Here is a 14,895-nt window from a genome sequence, read left to right as displayed (position 1 = left end):
ATCGACTAGAAATTATGACGTTTTACTATATATAACTATGTGCAAATCTCATCTCATGAGTCAGTTGTATGAGGTTGAGTTAGACTTAAAGTCCACTTCATAATAATTATATTTGAGATAATTTGTTTGGTTTAAGTTTTCATCTAATTTAAACCAATTATTTAAGTTTAATATAATTTGCATGATTCATATAGTATCAATATACCTTTGTAATCTCTATTTTTTTTTTAAGTTTTTGAGTTTATATTGTTTTTTTCCTATTTCTGAAAGTGTATATAGTTTTGTAATTTTTCCTTTGTAATCAATGAGAATTTGTTCTTTCTGCATCTTTCTCCTTTTCTGTTTGGGTCTTTTTTTTTCGGTTCATTGTTCCTCTCTTTTACTACTGAAAGGAACTCTAATATGGTATTAGTCGTTTTAAGCATATTTTGTTGTATTTTTTATATTATTTTATTTTCTTCTTCTTTTGTGATTGTTGTAATAAAATAAATAATGTGAGGCTGCTCTAAGTTTTCTTTTGTTGTATGGAATCATTTTACTTTTTGAACAACCTATTAACCATTAGCTTTAAATGGCTTCTAATTATTAAATAACTTTGATCCAATTATACTGTACGTATTTAATAACTTTGATTCAATATACTCAATAATTATTCAATTTTAAGCATTTATTGAATTACTTTAATCTGAAATAATGATATTTATTTTCAAACCACATTGAAAACACAATATCATATTACTTGATGTAATGCTTGTTTAGTTTTTTAAATTGAAAAACAAATCAACTAGTTCCTAAAATTCTTTTATATTATATATATTTTTTTGTCTTGAAACATTATAAATGACGATCAGTAGGATTTGAATAAGGCAAATAATACTAGTCTACATTAAAAAGTCAAATTCCACTCTTATTTTTTATATTAGTAACTACGTTTGCAGGCGAAGTTTTTGTAAGATCAACACTTTGATTCAGGTATCTAATGAAATAAGAAGAATGAAGCTATTTTGAAATTATAAATCTACCTCTACTTTTTTATTATTATTTTAGTTTCATTGTAAAATAAAAATGGAGGGGTATATTAATCGTAGTAGGAACAAAATATGTAAAAAAAAACTCTTATATATTCCCGTGAACATTAATTTTAATCTCCATTTCTATACTAATTGAATATTATTTGTTTAGTTATACTGCTGATAAAAAAATGTTATTTATACCCGTACTTATTTTTCATACTCTACTTATATATAATATACTCTCTACTTATCTACAAACTTAATGAATAAAAATCTATATTGGTTCAACGTTTCCATTCTAACATTCTTAAACATACATTGTCTTCTTAATTTTCTCACAAAGTTAATGTGTTTTTGTTATTCTTATAAAGTATTATTGTAGGGACGAAATTTTTCTTACTTGTTCTATTTTTCTGATCTTCGATTTTTTTTATTTTATTTAGAATTTAGAGTTTAAGATTTAGAATCTAAATAATTGGTAGTTAATTATATACTAATTTAGAAACTATTTATCAATAATAGAAACTAATTTAAAAATTAATAGTTTTTTTAGTATCTAAAATTGTTTCTAATTTAGTCAATATAGAAACTAATTATTATTTTTTTCTTTAAAATTGGTTTTTATTTCATGATTTTCTTGTATTGATTGATCTTTCGGTCTTCGCAGCAGAGCAGAATACATATTATGACACTCCAACGCTAAAATCGATTTTAAGTACAGGAGTGTTGTATATTTTCGAATCAGAGTTTCATTATCTAGAGGATATTTTCTATTTATAACTATGATTTTTGGAGTTTATAACATTATGTACTAATGCGATCCAATTTATTGTGATTACGGTATGATATTTACTTAATAACAATACTAATTGATTTGCGAAATGTGGAACAATAAGGTCAACTAAGTGTTTGCGTATATGTGGATGTTTGGTTTTTGATAGAACAATCGTTATTATTGTTGTAAAATAGCTTTTGATATTAAGTCTATTTTTAATTAATAAAGTTTTAAAAATAAATTATAACCTAACTTGTTGAATAAGTAGGCGTAGTATCTAAGCCTAGGTAGACGGTAGAGTAGGTTACGTCCGGATCTTTAATGAGTAAACTGACCCTTTTTGGTCCACTCTTACTCAAAACTATTTTTAATACATATTCTTCCTCAAAAGTATTATAGTACAATGCGAGCATTAAACCAAAACTTACATATAAAAAACTAAAATCCTTATTTCTTGAAATTATAATCATTGGTTAAATCCCTAAAAAATAATAAAATTATAATAATTAGTCATAGCCATGTATATATATGTCGACATATTTTTTTAATTGAACTTTTATTTATCCTACCAATCCTTCAATTCCTTTTTATTTGTTAAATTTCATTTTCTATTATGAGTTAGATGCGTCCGATACATCGTCCCACAACTCCAATAAAAATAAAACGTATTGTGAGTACAAATCGTGAATGTGATTTTCTTAACACGATAACTGAGTATTTATTTCAGTACACAAAAAGAGTAGTGAAAATAACCTGGGTATATTACGTGTGAGAAGGGTAACAAAAATCAATGTTTAACAAAAACAGAGTACAATAGGGAAACGTGTGAATTCATTCGCATTAAATTCGTATATAGATCAGGAATCTCATTTTAAGTTTTATGAAAATTTATAAATCTATATTATCTTAAAGACTTTACACTTTTATATTAGAGGTAATATAATTTCTTTATGTTAATTTGATTCATGTGTCTTTTGTTATTGATTACATAAGAAGTGAAAAAAGTAGTTGACTTATAGGAAATTACATAATTAAGTTGAATTATGCTTTACAGTTTTGCAGATTAAAGCCCGTAGTGTTTTGAATGTTATACCTTATATGTTTGCCCAAATTTGCAAGCAATTAACTCCATTTATTTCTCTGAATATTTTACTAACTGCCCTAACTTTTCTTTTGTTTTTCCTTAATTTTACTTGATGACAACAATCACATTTGTAACTTCACTATAAGTTAATTTTCCTTATACCTGTGTAATTTGATCTTGAGGTGTCTGCAATAATGGCACAGTCTAATGATGTACTATTCACACCATCCACATATATGTGTCGTGCATTAGGGAATAAGAAAGCGAAGAAAATAAATTGATTAATAAAACAAATGTATGTTGATGTCTATGGAGGTATAATAATCATAATTAGCAGTGTAATGACACAGGGTTGGTTGTTTAGCAATCTCCGTTGATTGTCTCTTACAATCAAAGGTAACAAAAGTTGGGGTCCGAGGAATCAGAGGTGTGAGGGGTGTCGCTGTTCATATGTGGCTCCTTGTGCACTGTCACATGATTATTTGTCAACACTGGAGAAAAGTCAACAATATCAACGGAGAGTGGTGCACAGCGATGTGAAGTTGGTCCACAAAATGATTGTGACCACTCTGTGCAGCCAAACATTTTCTGGGTAAGAAACGTGATCCGATGAGAAATGATGCCAGTGTTTGGGATTCTGCATTCACGTGTATAAGCTGGAATTTTTTTCCCAATATTTTCTGAGAAACTGCAGAGAATCTCCCAGCACTTTCTTCTCTCCTCCAAAGCCTTCTAATCACAATAATTTTTTCAAGTTTTGATGGGAAGGTGTTGTAAAATTTAGTTATATACAGTGAAAGGATTTGTATGGTTTCATGCAATTTGTAACACCTAATTGGATGATTCTCAAATGAATAGTATGAAACAGTTTTATATGTAGTTCAATTGATATAATTATTGCAGAAATTATCAAACTTGATATACATTATTTTTGGCGACTGAAGGACACCAAAAAACTATTTCACTTTTATATGATAATAAATTAGGATTGTTATTACTCCAACGATTAAGTTATATATATATATATATATATATTTATTATGTTTAATTTTATAAAAATTAAACAGTAATAATAAGCGTCACAACACAACAATAAGTATACCCCTTTGTTTGTTACTATTTGTGTTAGGGAGATGAGACCTAGAGAACTATTGAAGTCTTCGTCTTTCTCTTTCAGTCGAACAGGTTGTTAGGACTTCACTGGGATCCTTTTCGCTTTCGTGCTGCTCCTTCGGCTCTCGGTCTCGGATGAATGCCAAATGGGAGAGGTTTCTGCAGAAGACACTCCGACGCTCAAGTCAGTAAAGGATGTTCGGCACTCGGGTAGGTGTACAATAATAATGACGTACCTTGTTCCTTGAAATGTGTATTATTTATATTATTTTAATGGACTTACCTCATTGGGCATGATTAGTGGAATGAATTACATTTATTGTTGTATTACCTAATTCATAATGGTAGTTTAGCTTCACTGATCTTAGTTTGAGCATTAATGATAATATGTGTCAGTCGACCTGACCGTACGTGGTGTCTCGGTCGGTTCGGTCAAGGTGACCAAGACATATCAGCATATCGGGGTGACCAAGACATATCAGCATATCGGCCGGCCATGCCATTACAGGTAATATATTTTTTTAAATATCAATCTTTGTATAATTTTAAACTATACTTCAACAATATTTTTAATTAAGATAAGTAAATCAATACAATATCATCCAGAACCATATAAATAATTAAAAGATTACAAATATTTTCATTTAAATTTTTTAATCAATATGTTAATACGAACTGACTATATTTTAATCTAACAATAAATTTATGAAATAAAAGTAAAAAGTATATTACATTCATGATATTATACTAAATGATACTTAATGTTGAAATAAAGATTCATCTTTTAACAGGATGATACTCATATTTTTTTTTTTAGTTTTTAAATTGATGTTTTTAATAAATGATACCCACCTTTTTTTATTTAAAAATATCATGTTGATTAAATTTTGGATAAAAAAATTATAAAACGGAATCACAGTTTTAAAATGTAAAATTATAAAGAAAAGTTTGAATGACTTAAATATAATAAAAAAAGATAAATATTACTATGTTATATATTTATTAAAAAATATAAATAATTGAGTGTGTATTAGCCTTAGTTGATGATGGATAAGTGCAATTAATTTGTAATTTGACAAAATGAAGTGACGCAAGTAGATTCTTCCTTTTGGGCATATTTGAATGGAAGAAAGGGTTCCACGTGAATGGAAAAGGCCCTTTCAATTGTTTTGTTTTATATTTTGGTGGTGCAGTCTCTTTTACATTGTTGTGTTTTGTTTTTGATGGAGCAATGTTCATGAATTGAGTCACAAGGAGGATACTTGTGGTCCAATCATATCATCTAAAATTCAATTATGTGGCATCTCTTGAGTGAAAAGGGAATTTGGATGATAAAAAGCTTCATATCAAAGGAGGACCCAACCAAAAGAGGTGCATATAATGGTCCCTCTTTCACTTTCATCATCGCCTCCTCTTTAAAACTGACAACTAAAACAAACACAATCATATCCATGATAGTGAGAATACCCTTTAATACCTTTCTTAAAACATCACTACCCTCATACAAAACTGCATATAAACATGTTTTGATTGATGCTGACCAAATTTGGAAGCAAGCTCTTGCAAATATTTGAGCTTAGTTTAGTAGCTTTGCATGCATGCACGCGAATGAGGTCACTCTTTTTGTTTATAACACCAAAACGATGGCCTAAAACAAGGGCTTCAATAGGTTTAGCTACCAATTATTACAATTTCTTTCTATTTTCAACACTAATTTATGCATCTCAACCACTTTAATTATTCGGGCTTTCAATTAAACAACATAGCCGCGGTTATTGCCCACGCATAATACTCTGCTGATTGCATCAATCAAAGCGAAAATTTTATCAGAATAATCATGGAGCATATTAATCAATTATAAATTAAATTAAATGCATATCACACCCTCTTTTTACTATATATATATAATTTAAATTATTAACTATTTTAAATAAGTTTATGTTAATTTTTTTTCTTTAAATATAATATTTTTTAAAAGTTAAATATGTTTTTAGTTTCAGTACTCTAATACAAAATTCTTGATCCAACTTTAAAGCATCCAAATTGTTTATAAATGAAAATGATTGAAATATGTAATGTATGGTAATATTTATGTTTAATAAAATAAATAATGTTTCTTATATAGTTGGAGGAAGGCTTCCCTCAAAAGAGGGTCTTCACATGTTTAAGAAGAAAATCATAACTACTATGCACATTATATATCCTCACAAGATTGAAGGTCATAACACTTGCCTCCCCCATTCTCGCAACCCATAAAGTTGATGAACTTTATGTAAGTTGTCATAAAGGGGATGAGGAGAAAAAGGACATATTATATCATTAATTTTTCTACTTCATTTTGTTTTTTCTTCTTGGATTTCTCTTCAAAAAAAATTCTCGTCTCAAGTATGAGTAAATTCAACAGTTTCATGCAAGATAACTTGCCTGCAATTCACTTAATCCAAAGTGGTTTGTGATTGAAATATATCGTATTTGTATTGTTTTAGCTTACAATTTTTCTTACTGCACCCAAGAATTTTTAACTACATACCATAATTTTTAAAGTGACAATTTTACCTTAGGGGACTTCAAGATTATCTATTATGAAAATCTTCCGAGAAATTTTTTTTGGAATTTTCAGAACATGATTTTTCAAACAATATTTTTGGAGCAAAATTTCTGTAAAAGGATTTTCGAAACAATTTTTATAACAAGCTTCTTAAACATATTTTAAAACAAATTTTTTGGAATATGATTTTCAAAATAATTTTTTCAGAACATATGTGTTATTGAATAAAATGAACAAGCTTCCTGAAACATATAAAATACCTTTTGGAAAGAGTTTTCTTGAACAAGTATTTCCCTCTCTTCTCCTTCTGCTTCTCAAAGAGTGCATCTACGATGGAAAATAGAGGTGTAATTGGAGGTGTACGGTTGTGGGAGTGATAGTGATAGTGTAGGATGCATTTAGTAATTATGGGGTGTGGAAAGTAAAAGCTTTTTGGTTTATTTCAAATTAATATTTTTAAGCCCCCAAATTGACCCAATCCTACATTAATTAAACCTATTTATATGTGGGGAGTTTCTTCCTGCACCCCTACATTTTTCTTCATACACCACATAAGTTTTAAAATTCCAAAACTAGTCTTGACCTTTTATTTGAAAAAAGGCACCAGTATTTTTTGAATTATGAATTTGTGAATCTGGGAAACATACTACGGATCCGTAAATCTGAAAGATTACTGGATTCATCAGTCTGAAAGATTTACGGATGCACCAATTTAGGAGTTTTGTGGATTCAATATTCTGGAAGACAAAAAACAAAGTGCAAATTCCTTGTTTCGTAAACCTAGGAGACTGCATTGTCTGGAATCACAACATATGTACTGTGAAAACGAAAATCCACAATATTTACTTCCCTTATTCTTCGAACAGAGAACTGCTAAGACAAACCACCGAACTTCCACCAAGTAGCCGAAGACATCACCGATCACCACCAAAAGAGACGTCTTCATGTGCCAAGAGATGGAATAACACCACTGTTGAGAGAGGAATGCAATCTATCTGTGTGTATTCTGTGTGCAAATGAAGAAGAAAGAGTAGAGTGTGGGTGTTGTGTGCATTTTATATAATTTTAAAAAATATTAGAGATAGGTTTATCTTTATATAATATTGTGGGAGTGCAGAAAAAAAAAAGTAGAGGTACAGGAAGGCACTGCCTTACATGTGTACTTTTGAAGGTTAAAAAGCAAAGGTATTTCTTCCTACACTCGATCAAAATTCTTCTTTCACCCATTAATTTCAAAAAGACTATGTTATCCTTTTTTTAATAACTTCTTTTTTTCAAAACATACTTTTTTGGAATTTATGAAATATATTCTGAAAAGAAATTATGAAATAGAATTTTCAGAATAAACTTTCTAAAATGTATTTTTTAGAATAACTTTTTCAGAGTGTGTTATGGAAAGAATTTTCCAGAATGAGAATGACTTATATGGGCTATTTAATCATTTCAGGGCAATTGCTTCCTGCACCATATCACTGCACCCGATTCTAGTGGAAAAGACAAAACTGACCTTAAAAAAAAATTCCAAAATATGTGTTCTGGATTTTTTTATCCGGAACAAAATTTTATATTACAGATTTTTTTATCTGGAATGAGTTTTTCATTTTTGTTTTCGGATTTTCATTTCCAAAACAGAATAATCTCTTTTCCAGATTTTTTTTTTCGGAATATATTATTTTCAATTTCGGATTTTTTTCTCCGAAATAGAATTTTAATTTTTGTTTCCAGATTTTTATTTCCGAAACTCAATAACCACTTCCGGATTTATTTTTCCAGAATATATTATTTTCAATTTTGGATTTTTATTTCTAGAATTAAGGGTATTTTTGGAAATTAAAAAAATATGTTGGGTGCAGGTTAAAAATGATCGGGTGTAGGGAGCATTTGCCTCATTTCAGCTATTTGATGGAAGTAAAAAACACCCAAAAGCAAAAGAGGTTTGTGTAGAAGATGCAAAAACTAAAGGATGCGATAAATTGATTTCACAAATAAGTAACTTACTGATGTGTTTTAAAGTGTGCGTGCTATTGCAAGACTTAAGGGGGAACTTAATTAATTTTGTCTTATGATTAATTTTATTTTATTTTTCTTTTAAGAAGATTCTTGGAAAAGTTTCTTAATCAAATCCTCCATCATATACTTTCGAAGCCTAAAAAAAGTGAAATAGGTATGTAGACCAATTTATACATATATGTATGTGCATTGTTGGATGAGAGTTGAGAGGTAGATAACCATTAAGATGTTTGAGGAAGTTTAGATAATAAAGAAATAAACTTTCATATAATATAATTGACCAAAAATAGAGAATCCATGGTGAAAAAGAAGTAAAAAAGAGCTTTTCTTCTCTTCTCCACGGCCTTCTGATTTCTGTAAATTGAATTGCACTCCTTAAATTGGTTAGTTTCCAAGCTTCTATTCTAAGTAGCAACTCATGCTGCTGGATATTGTGTCCATGTGTTCATGATAATGTTCATTTGTTGCTCAAAGTCACAGCAGCGAGTGAGCTTGGAGAATGGAGATGGCCTTTCACAAGGACATTTGGTTTGAAATGCGAGGATCTATTTCCTCCCATGAATAAATATCACCTTTGGAGTTACTTCCCTTGCTTCTTACCTGCAATCCAGGGATCAGTCGTTAAGCCCTCAGCCAATTTGATTGATTAACTTTGTAATAGCATAGTTCCTTAACAATGATTTTCAAGAAATCTATGCACAAAAATGAGGGAGAAAAGCAATTGCTTCTTCTTATGGTGAAAATCTTTTAGATATTACTGTCACATACCTTTCTGAAACCATGATCTTCTTACTGTACGCCGGATGTGTCGTTCATGTCTTTCTAAGAGCTCATCAACGGTGTGCATTTTAGATAGTAGAGGCCCTGAAAACTCTACCTTTTCTCCTTGATCCTGGTAACTCTGTTAGGAGGAAATAAATAAGAAGCATGTCCATGCAAGGACACATGAATTGCATATTCTGGTTTCCGATCCAAGAAAATTGATAACCAGAGCCAGTAAGGTAAAATAAAGAGTAAACTTCATCAATGTTTTCAGTGATTGTAGTAAGAATAATTTTGTAGTTTTTAATTTTCATTTAAGCAAGATATTTAAGTTCTTTAGAACTCATTGTAAAAAACAATATGAAGATCTTTTCAGTGAAATAAACTTACCAGGTTACTTCTCTTGGATAGTGAATCCTGCCTGTTATAAAGCGCCATGGACAGTTCTTGTGAATGGTACTCATCAGTATCAAATGAATCTGGACGATCAAACTTACTCCATTGGTTTTTCATGGCAAGCTTAGAAATTTCAAGTAGGTCATGGCCCCTAGAGTTGGTGCATGTCCCGAAAAAATCATTATTTTCATAGTTTCTGGATTCAGAATTATTCCTTGAATTTAGTGTAGAAGTTTCCAATGAGTTAAAGATATATCCTCGAGAAATAGACCGACTGTGAGTTCTAATTGAAGTGTCATCTCTACGCCTTTTTGCCCATGCAAAGCCACTTGATTTTGAAACTTGCAATGGTCCAGGAAAGGGAATATCTACTTGAGACGCATTCTTCACATAGGAAGAATCGTCTGGTTTTCCACTACACTGCGTTGGTGCCTCCTCACCTGTATTAGTGTTCTCTTCTTTAAGGGTGTGGACACATCTATCAACCATCTTTCGGGAAGTTTGAATTTTAGTTGTCAAATCCTGTAGGAGGAGAACAAGATGCCAGGTGAGATGAAAATACATTTTTGGTGATTAGATCACTGCTGGAAATCAGTGCATGCACATAACAAGAAACACAATGATGGGAGCACATAAAAAAGCAAGCTAGACCTCTGCTGGGGCTAATTTACTCAGTGCTAGTGGCTTTCTTGATGGTTTTCTTGATTCTGGTCCACCAGCACGCCCACCAATTTTTTTCCTGGAAGTTCATACACGTATAATTTCATGAAAAGGCAACAAATGATAATTGCTAAAATGAAAATTTGAAGATTAAATTTTTTATGATGTTCAATACTATTGAAAGCCTGACTTCATATTTTCAGTATTACAACCGTAAGAGTTTGTTTGACGGACACCAAACAGACCTTAAGATTTATCCCAGAAGAACAAATACGATACTCTTCAGATGGAGGATCTAATATTCCTGCCTCCATTGCAACTGGAATTAGACTTTTGGCATTCATGTTTTAATGAAATACTAATAAATATTACCTTCTGAAAATAAATAGTTCTAGTCTTAATAGTTGACTTTCCTCAATTTACTGTTCAAGGATGCCGATTCAAATGACATTTGCAAGATAAAAGAACAAATCTAGCCTCCCCCTCATTCTAACACCAAATCTAGACCCTGATAAAATCTAGGGACGATATGTACGACAATCTATACCTTTCTTAGACAGTAAAACTCCATAAAATAGACAGAAAAGATTATTGGTTTTCACCTTCTTGACTCCTCTTCATGTTTCGCATCAATCTCCTTGCTAGGTGGGTATAATGGTAAGCTTGATGGGTCGCATGCATAAGGTTTTGTTTTGAAATACTGAAAAGTAGTAAAATTATTGTTAGAAGGCTAGAAGAGTCTAAAACCATATATCAATGCGGTACATGGTCATAAAATTTGAAGATGGATGATGATAAAAATCTGTATATAGGCAACGACTAATATCACAAAAACAAAAACAAAAATTATATGCAGAAAAAATATTATCAAAATCAAAATGGACCAAGGCATAAGCTCTGCTATAGATATTAATCATTAAGAAAGAACCCTTCAGTAAGTTTTCTTTAAAGGTGGGTTTAGGTTTAACTCAATGTTATATAGAGTTGAGTTAGGTTTAATATATTAAAGATTTCATATTAACTAGAGAAATTACCAAATTATTATATATAAGTGAGTGAAACCTCATCACAAAGCCAACTTTTACATGGTTGAATTAGACCTAAATCCACTTTCTAACAATTTGCAACATATACAAAATCAACATTGCCATGTTAACTTACCTCTAATGTAAGAGCAGAGGAGGCAGTCCCACGTTTGCTTGGTTCAACAGAAAGAAGAGTTTGTAGAAGATTTACACTGGATACATGAAAATCTTTAAATGTCTCTCGGAGGCAACTATCATATGGTTGTTGCGGCTTGAACAATGTTGCATGAGGAAGTCTGGTCTTTTTCCAGTATTCTTCGGGTGGGGAGCCACAAAGCTTGAAAATTTTGTGCAATTGTTCAACCTGAATGTATGGCAAAGTTGAATTCAGAAGAGATTCAAGAGAACAGTTAAAGAACAAAATATTATAGTTGTCATTTCCAGTTTATTCGTTTATTATCAATTAGCCGGTTAGCAACCAATCTATGAAGTTCAGTTCCACTCTCCATTGTATCAAGATCATATATAATTAAACACACAACAAGAGAATCCATGTCAAACAAACCAACAGTTTGTAATTTGTACTCTGATTAATTATTGCCAACAACTACATAGGATTTATTTTTTAACTTTACAATGTGAGTCGTATAGTAAAATTAGTATGTAATAAAAACAATGAATGAAGCCTTGTAGGCATGACAAAAGTGCACCACTTGCTTTGAGACGGACAAGACAGTTGAGTTGAGGCTGAAATCTATGGGTAACATGCATTTCAAGACTTTAGTTGAGTTGAGACTGAAAAAGAGATTCTCTTGAAGAGCATTTAAGGTGGCACAAACCACAGGCCATTTAGGCACCCGACCAATTTTTTGTACATCGACGAATAAAAGGAAACCTTTCTAATAGAAAACTGGTTTACTATTTGGTGTAATAAGATCTTATTCCATTCACAAATTCTCACTAACGAGCATCATTAGAAGGTAATCTGATTTTGAACACAAAATATCAAATGGGGAAGGAAAAAAGTCCATACATTTTGAAAAGTTTACTTTACTACCTCGGTTCTCCCCTGAAGTATAGGCTTCCCAATCAGTAATTCTGCAAATACACAGCCAACACTCCAGAGATCCACGGATGGACCATAATCTGTTGAACCGAGCAAAAGTTCTGGAGGACGGTACCATAACGTGACTACACGACTAGTGAGGGGCTGCTTGTTCCCAGAATTAGAGAAATTTGCCAGTCCAAAATCTGCCACCTTCAATATTCCTTCATTATTGACTAAAAGATTTGATCCTTTGATGTCCCGGTGCATCACACCCCGTGAGTGACAGTGCTCAAGACCAGATAACAACTGTTTCATGTAGCATTTGATCTGCACAACAAAATTATTTCATCCTTTTAGCTAAGCATCACATCATTCAGTTGGCAACTTTTTTGTATCAGTTTACAAAACACTCTATTAACACCTAGCTAATGGTGTATGAGAAACAAAACAACAAACATGCAGCATTTATACCTGTGATTCACTAAACTTGATTTCTGGTCTAGACAAGAGCCCAGTGATGTCGTGCTCCATGTACTCAAACACAAGGTATATGCTACAAGACAATCTAGAAGTAATCAAGCCCTCCAGTTTAATGATGTTTGGATGATCAAGCCTCCTAAGAATCATTATTTCTCGTGCCATAAACCTCACACTCTCTGGCTCAAAATTGTCAAATCTCACCTTCTTCAAAGCTACTATCTTCCCAGTCTCAATCTCCTTTGCTCGGAAAACACTACTATATGTTCCCTGGCCAATCTATTCATCCAGTTTCCAAATATATAAAAGCCAAGTTATCAAAACTCAATAATAAACATTAGTATATAAAGCAGCACGTTATATACAACTCAAGAAAAAACAATCATTCAACAACGACAATTTCATTTGCATCTTAAGCTTTTTAAGACTTCTGCATAGTTATGACATGACTGCATTTACAATTGTTTATAATATCAAATATTGGGATAAAAAAATTGTGATGCAACTATAATTGTGTTCGTCTACAATTCTTCTGTAATATCATTGCCATAAAATTGCTGACCGCAACTACAATTTAAATCTTATCAATACCATTCTAAAAAGTTTGAGAAATCTTATCAATTTTTCACTTTGAAAGGCAACCTAGTTAGTCAAATCACAACATTAACACCCTCAGAAAAACCATTGATAATTTGACATGATGAAAGGGTGGCTGGTATTTCTACGAACCTTTTCAAGTTTCTCAAATGCGTCAGCTCGAAGAGGAACCCAACCGTGAATGGCCTCACTTGCGACGGCGCTGAGCCACGCCGGCCAACCCGCCGCCGCTTGCTCTCCCTCCACGTACTTGCTCAGGTTCCCCAACCTGAAGCTCAGAGACTCACTTCCACCATTGGAACTCGCTCTCCCTGACTCACCCAACTCGCTCCTACCTGATTCAGTCTTATTCTTCCTGTTCTTATCCGACTCAACCGAGTGCTCAATTGCAGGCGTGACAGAAACTGCCTGCTTCGCCACCACACACCCCATTACGTTACGCCTCACCACACCATATCACTCCCAAAACCTTCCAACCCACCACGCAACCGGTTAACTTCGCCCTGTTCCTCGGGTGAAGTTAGCTCCTTTGTGAACCACAGAGAACGAGAGCGAGCATCAGCAACTGTTCAACATCGCAAGGGCAAATGGGCCTGATCTTTTAAACTCACCCGACACGAACTCAGACAGACACGAACATAAAACTTTGTTTCACTCGCTTTCTCACTTTTTTTTCCGTTTCTCCGGTAATTGCGGAGACAGAGGGTGCATATTGGGATCTTAATAAGGCTCACTAAAACAAAGCGCCGAAATCAACGGAAGAATGGAAGTCTTTTGTGCGTATTTGCCTTTTTGCATGACAACGAACGAACGAACGAACAAACGAATATGCGAAATACTGGTTTTGTTGTATTTGTTACTACTAGTTTGCGACTTTTGTATTTTCATAGGTTTGTTTTGCCTGAGAGCATGATGTTGTGTGAAAGGTAAACTACTTGAAAGTAGAGAAGTTTTGCATGGTGTTGGATTAGAAGAGCGCGTGTGAAAACGGGAGGTTAGAGTATGTGGCAGATATATAAATTAATATATTTCGTTTTCATTTAGCTTATATCATCATCATGTCAAATTGCTAATCCACCAATTATTATCAATCACAATTAATTTTGCTTCCACACTGATAAATGGTATTGGGCTGTCGTTGTTGTCTTCATTAATGCGTCTTCGTGATCTCTCCTTGCTTAAATTCCCACTTTCTTTGAATTTAAGATTTGAAGATTATTTTCTGTTCATATTCATGCACCACTTTACGTGGGAACTGGGTAATAAAATGGTGATTATTCGTATTAATCACTTTTAAAAAATAATAAAATATTGTAATAATCATTGTCCCTGCAATACTAATCTGCAAAAAATTTGCTTACTTGAACTGTGTCTGCTGCATAAAACG

General features: G+C 32.2%; 1 protein-coding gene across 1 annotated transcript; it reads right to left on the bottom strand.

The window, feature by feature from the left end:
- Nucleotides 1–8,782: 8,782 nt before the first annotated feature.
- On the bottom strand, nt 8,783–14,505 carry LOC137807746 (protein IMPAIRED IN BABA-INDUCED STERILITY 1). Its single transcript, XM_068608524.2, has 9 exons — nt 13,641–14,505; nt 12,906–13,190; nt 12,444–12,761; nt 11,523–11,750; nt 10,964–11,061; nt 10,353–10,440; nt 9,696–10,223; nt 9,312–9,444; nt 8,783–9,143 (listed from the first exon to the last, which is right to left on the bottom strand). The coding sequence occupies exons 1-9, from the start codon at nt 13,938–13,940 to the stop codon at nt 9,124–9,126; spliced, it is 1,998 nt and encodes a 665-aa protein (XP_068464625.2). The 5' UTR covers nt 13,941–14,505; the 3' UTR covers nt 8,783–9,123.
- Between the last annotated feature and the right edge of the window lie 390 nt (nt 14,506–14,895).

The sequence above is a fragment of the Phaseolus vulgaris genome, chromosome 3 (genome assembly GCF_051622355.1).
Source record: "Phaseolus vulgaris cultivar YP4 chromosome 3, ASM5162235v1, whole genome shotgun sequence".
Classification (NCBI taxonomy): Eukaryota; Viridiplantae; Streptophyta; class Magnoliopsida; order Fabales; family Fabaceae; genus Phaseolus; species Phaseolus vulgaris.
This window is presented reverse-complemented; position numbering and strand designations above follow the sequence as displayed.